The 6,381-nt window shown below is 47.0% G+C and overlaps 1 protein-coding gene across 4 annotated transcripts in view; it reads right to left on the bottom strand.

Moving 5' to 3' along the window:
- Window positions 1–184: 184 nt before the first annotated feature.
- ENOX2 (ecto-NOX disulfide-thiol exchanger 2) overlaps window positions 185–6,381 on the bottom strand; it is a 54,604-nt gene continuing 48,407 nt past the window's right edge. For all 4 annotated transcript variants that reach the window (XM_065846569.2, XM_065846568.2, XM_065846567.2 and 1 more), the window contains exons 13-15: window positions 5,978–6,086; window positions 4,110–4,195; window positions 185–766 (exon numbers count right to left, since the gene is read on the bottom strand). In XM_065846569.2, the coding sequence (XP_065702641.1) occupies window positions 635–766; window positions 4,110–4,195; window positions 5,978–6,086 (327 nt within the window). In that variant the 3' untranslated portion in view covers window positions 185–634. The remainder of the gene's footprint in view (window positions 767–4,109; window positions 4,196–5,977; window positions 6,087–6,381) is intronic.

Genomic DNA, 6,381 nt, shown 5'->3' with positions numbered 1-6,381 from the left:
GAAAATTAAATACAATTATGTAAAATACTATTTACAGAGCGACACTGCAATTCACAGACCACCAGAACACTGCCAGAATGATACTGGGCTCCTTAAGCTCTCAGCTTAATTGTTAAACCATTAGTAGAGAAAACAGCAGAAAAAGAAACAATTGTTTGGCTCAGAGAACCGAGACATCTAAATCTTCTTCTGTGTAAACATATCTCAGTTTTTAATCATAGAAATGTCTAAAAAAAGGTATTTTTCTTTCCTTTTGGTGGTTCTACAAACCAGGAAATGCGTCTTTGTTCTTGCTTACGAGGACAGTCTATGGCTGTTCCTACCAGCAAAAAGAAGGTTCAGAGTGAGAGATTTGGGCGCACAAAACACGTACAACATTGGCAAAACAGGCAGTAAACACGTTCTGTTTAAAAATATCAGACAGTTACTTTTTTCACAAAATATATTGACCAAATAACTGAACAAAGAAGCTACAGAACTTGAAGTTTCTTCCATTGCTGCTCTGGACTTACAGTTTCACTTACATATTATCCCACCCGAGTCCATGATGCGTGCAACACTATCATAATGAACAGAGGTAAGAGGATTTCTTGGTGTAGGTATCCCGCTGTCGTTTTCATCGTTAAGTCGAAGCTCAAGTCATTTTCAACCCATCGAAGCCACAAAACTTCCACCTTTTCTCTAGGCTGGCCCCGACCCCACTCAGCTCCTGCCTGAACGTGTTCTGCAGTCGAGTCATGAGAACTTCCACTTCCGCAGTGCAAATCTGTGAGAACAGAAGGAAAACGTCACTAAAAATAAGGATGCTTTTGGTTACAGAAGCCCTGTAATGACTGGTGATATTCAAGGTCCTTTAATTGCTGACATACACCTGGACTTTCCCTACGTGTCCTGTCCAAATACTCGTAGCGATAATCCTGGCACAGCACAAGTTGCACAGCTGCCACGCTTCAGGGTGCAGATACATCAGACACTAGAAATTAGGGTAAAAGGATCATCCTAATTTTGCATTGTGAAATGGAAGATAATGGATTAAAAACTCCCAAGCATTTAAGTCACTGAACAGCAAGTACTTTTACCAGTGCTGCACAAATGGAGCTCTAAGGTACTGGGTATAGAAATCAGAAAGAGGGGGAATTTATATCCACATTCTGAACAGTTCCTGCCCCTCACCAGACCAGGGCACTGTCCCCCTGACACCTTCCAGAAAGCCCTCCCTGTCACAGCTGTTTAGCTTTCCTAAGATGGCAAGCGGTCAGAACCATAATGTGATACACGGTTTTCTTACGCAGCTGAACCTCACTGCTAAAACCGCTGGCAAAGTTACGCGTTTTCCCAATGCTGTGCACCGTAAGAGCTGAAACTAAAGCTTCTGGAGTGTTTCCCCAGGGTTGAAGCAGGGCACGTACCTGCCAGCATCGTCTATTCAATTGCCTGCAATGGTTTTCTTATTGCAACAGAAAAATGAACACCTCATTTGTTATATTCTCAAGAATTCAAGACAGTTTCTGCTGTGTATCTGGGGCTGCTCTGACACATTCAGAACTCGCTCTGCACAACAACCTCATCCGCTTGCCGGTTAGGCAGAGCATTAGGATGTATTTTTGGACAAAACCACAGATATTTGCTGAGAGTGCAGAACAATGTGACGTCCTTTGTACACGTTGTGTTGATCTACCACACTCACTGTCTCTATTGTTAACTCCCTTTACAGTTTGCAGTTCTGTAGAGTCCCCAGGTGCTTACTGACCACGCAGCTCAGCGGTGTTTCCTCCTGCTGAGGTTCCATTTCAGTTTGACCACTCTGTCACATCAAGCCTGATCCCACTTCATGGTCTCCAATACAATCCACAACTGGATTTTCCAGGGGATAATCTTGAGTCACTTCCCCAACTCATGTTGGACTCTGGCCTTCCCAAGGAGGCATTACATTGTTCTTTGGATTCACCTTCTGCGTGTGCAAGCATGAATCACCATGCTCGCACTTAGCTAGGGAGAAGAGGTTTGAACCTCCAGGAGTAGACAACATACATGCAAAGTGTGTTCACTTTTAAGCCTGCATTAGTGCTCAGGTGCGTTCCTCTCAAAGCCCTTTGGCGGCAATCACATGTCCACAGTTTTCAAAATGTGTCCAGCACGAGATAAAGATTAAGAGTACTCGCTTTGCAATGTGGATTTACATTTGGTGGAGGCGCTTTTGTCATCAGGCTGTTCTGCAATGGGGCAGAAACACCAGTCCGAGTTGTGAGAGAGATGGAGAACCAGAACAAGGTCAGGCTGGCGATGGGTTTGGTAACACACGGAACAGAGAGCAGACACCTGGGGAGGAGCATCATCTACACTGCCCAGCACCTGTGATGCACACAGTGCTACGGACAGTTTCTGTAAGGGCTGTTTCACAGTTTCAAACCACGCTTGGCCTTAATTTCTGCTGACCTGCTGGCCTTCTTGGTGAGACTGATGGGCAGGGAGGGGGAAAGATGTTCCTCTTCCTTTCCTGCTGGCAGCTCCAAGAAACAAGGATCTGTTCTCAAGTGCTCCCCTGTACCCCTACCCCACCTCACACCCAAAGACCTGCCGAACCTTCAGAGCAACACCCCAGCTAACACCGAGCTCCTGCAACAACAGAAGAGCTAAGACAGTACCTGAAGAACAAATGGGCAGCCTCCTTTCTAGAGACCAGGCACAAAACCCGTGATGTGTTTGCCTGAACGTCAGCAAACAATAAAAAAGATCGATGCCATCGGTGAGGTTAAAGGATGTGCTTTTCCCAGGGCTTTTCTCCTAAGCTTATTGAAGAAACTTCAGTAGCCCTTTCCTGCATTGTAGGTTCCAAAGAAGTGCCAGAAGTCCGACGGATATGATGGCATTTCTTTAGGAGTTCCAAAGAACTGTTCGCCTCACACACAAACTCAGAACTAGAATCATAAGATAAATCATTAGATAAGTCTTCAAAGGGCTGGAGTGAGCCTGGAAAACACAGGCCAGCGAGCTGTGCTTCCTTAGGATGGGAAAAATTAAACAGTAAGTTCTAAGCAAAAGCAGCTGAAAAAGTTCCAGTCACAAGAGATGATTTCAATGCTGGGAAGCCTCCTGTTCCTGGGGCACTTTATTAGAGGAGTGAGATGGAATTCCCTTGAACCTTCAGCCACCTTTGCACAGCTGCTCCCCATTTACTCCCAAAAGGAGCCTGAAGCAGCAATACACAGAAATACTGCAGGAAACAGCAGCTTCTTGTTGTACTAAGGAAAACGCGGTAGCCCTGCTCTTGTTCCAGCCCTTCTTGACCCCCGCACCCAGGGCTCAACCCCTGCAAGCAGGGACTGCCATCCAGGGCTTACGCTTTTTTGCATTATGAGGCCCATGCGCAGCATCCTCATAAAAATGACCTCACTGACGGTACCAAAACGGAGACAGAAAAGGCTCAGTGAAGGGTTTCAAGATCAGAAATATGGAAAAACTTGGCTCGGAAACACAAAAACAACGTGACTGTTCAGTTTATAGAGAATATATACAAAGAGTGGCATGGCAGATGTTACAAGATAATAAACTGTATGCAAGAGGCCAGTTGTTTGCTCTTTTCCTTTGAGGTCATAAGGATAAGGGAAACAACATCAGCCAACTTAAACAGAATAAACAAAAATACATTTCAGATGGAGATTTTCAAGATGGAATTCACCACTGCCAAACACAGCCAATGTCAAAGGGTTTGCTTGACTTACGAGCAGGATTACACAGGAACATCCATAGTGAGAAGACATCCAACGCTGTACTTATGTTAACGTTACGCTGGATGAGGGCTATGGTAGAACTTGGGTTGCTTTGAGCAACCTGACCTAGTGAAAGGTGCCCCTGCTCATGGCAAGGGGGTGGACTAGATGACCTTTAAAGGTCCCTCCTAACCCAAACGCTTCTGTGATTTTGAGAGAGTTCACCTTTCCCTCATCCAATCCACTTCTGGGAAATTACTCCAGCTAATACACACCAATTCTTACTGTCCAACCCCCACCCCATTCCCAGGGAGGGAGTGAAGCTCTTTTACGCACACCGAACACACTCGGGGCACAAACACACCAACCTCAGGGACCTGGGAGGGCCGATACACCTACTTTGCTGTCCAGACGCTGCAGGTAGGAACAGATGTATTCTATGCTTGCTCCAAATGGGTGAACGTGAAGAAATGTTGAAATGATTCCTGGGGAAAGGAAGAGCACAAACATCATTCTCATGAGACAAGAGCCAGCTGAGAACACCAGCTCCCCGGCACTGGTGGCACAGCAGGGATCTAATAGGGCGGTTTTGGTTTTAAGGACAGCAAGGTTTGGCTCGTAGACTGCAAAGGAAACAACAAGTCACCAAGGCTGCGTGTGAGCACAGGACAAAAGGCAAATGGGGAGAGCATGTATGTCTCATCCCAACAGCTTTGCAGCACTCAGCTAAACAGAGTAACCCAAGTTCACACCCTGTCACAAAGAGGTATCTTTGCAACTCATGGCCAGGACTGTACATCAAAGCCTGACTTGCATTTCTGACCACCATGTGCAGGAAAAGGCTGTGCCTTCGGGTTTCCCCAAAGTCTCTTCCCCAGCTCATGATCTGGCACAAACAAATCCATCTGGATAACAATAAATAATTTCTTGTTATTCTCAAATCAGATGTAGAGGGATGGCTGAGGAGAACTTGGCTGAGTGACAATGAACTGAAGAAAATGCCTTGTCCCATAAAGACAAGGACTTCTGTTCCTCCTTTTCCAATGCTGAAGAAAACCCCCAGCTCCTGAGTGTTTTGGGTTGAAAAGTCATAGCATGTCATGTTAGGTTATTTTTCAATATTACCAGAAATAGGCAAGGGGAAAGGAAACAAAAAGGTTAGCAGATATGCCTGCATTGTAAATCAGAGGTCAGCAATCTCTTTGTGAGCAGCACTTAAAAATGCTGGTGGTATTTCCCATCCCATTGAGCCCAGCTTTCTCTCCCTGCCGCCCTTCTCCTCCTTCCTTCCTCTCTGGCTACAGGTTTTAAAGCCAAAAGAATTTCTCTCCGTGGGGTCCACAGCACACCATGCTCAACGTAACCGTGTGTGCCATGCTGCTGTGGGGGCCACAAACATCATCCACCCCGGGACATCCCAGAGCCACCAAGATGCTGAAGGGAGTGGAGCACCTCCCGTGTGAGGAAAGGCTGAGGGAGCTGGGGCTCTGGAGCTGGAGAAGAGGAGACTGAGGGGGGACTCATTCATGGGGATCAATATGGAAAGGGGCAGTGTCAGGAGGATGGAGCCAGGCTCTTCTGGGTGACAACCAGTGACAGGACAAGGGGCAATGGGTGCAAACTGGAACACAGGAGGTTCCACTGAAAGATGAGAAGAAACTTGTTCCCGGTGAGGGTGTCAGAGCCTGGCCCAGGCTGCCCAGGGAGGTTGTGGAGTCTCCTTCTCTGCAGACATTCAAACCCGCCTGGGCACCTTCCTGTGGAACCTCAGCTGGGTGTTCCTGCTCCATGGGGGGATTGCACTGGATGAGCTTTCCAGGGCCCTTCAACCCCTGACACTCTGGGATTGTGTTTGTCACTAAAGTCTTCGAGCCTGTGACACCACTTAGGACGCTGTAAGGTTGATCAGGCTCTAACTGAACGAAGACAGACTGTAACTTACTATAACACCTTCAGCGATCACTCTCAGAAGAGCAACCTGCACTCCAGTACGTGCTGACCGGGACTGTCAGCACACACCAGCCCCCTTTGCACATGTGTGGTTTGGACTGAGAGGAGTACAGCACACAACTTGCACGTCAGCAATGCACCAGGTGTATTGCTGACCCCACCAAAGCTCGAGGCCTTCCTTGGTTCCAGGACTCCCACCTCCATTGGCGTAACCAAAGGAACAAGAGGTGGTCAGTGGGAGCTGTGAGGCCACCTTGAAGAAGCCCAACTCAGTTTGAGTCTCCAGCATTGTCACCAAGCCCGTCAACAGAACTTACCAACTAACAGAACTTCTCGTTCAGATTTCACTGGGCTGTTGCTCAATGTCTTCTCAACCGGACATTCCTTCTCCTGGCTGCACGCACAAACTCTGGATGTACCGCTCTCCTGCAAAACCACCACAGGGCCCGTTCCACACACCAGCAGCACAGCAAACACACAGCAAGCAGAAGCTCAGTCAGACTCGACAGTCTGTATGTTTGCTTTCCTAGACTAAAAAGGAAGCCTTGTAGTGACTAATTCAGATACAGATGTTTATTTTCCAGATGCCTAAACCGAGGCAATATGACTAACAAAGTGCCCAATGGCTGCAAAGGATCAGACTGTCCTTGACTTGAATTTTTGGTACTGAATCAAAACAATATTTTGCATAATTTATTATCCCCAAAGTAATCACAAGAGT

Source organism: Patagioenas fasciata, chromosome 11 (assembly GCF_037038585.1).
Source record: "Patagioenas fasciata isolate bPatFas1 chromosome 11, bPatFas1.hap1, whole genome shotgun sequence".
Lineage (NCBI taxonomy): Eukaryota > Metazoa > Chordata > Aves > Columbiformes > Columbidae > Patagioenas > Patagioenas fasciata.
This window is presented reverse-complemented; position numbering and strand designations above follow the sequence as displayed.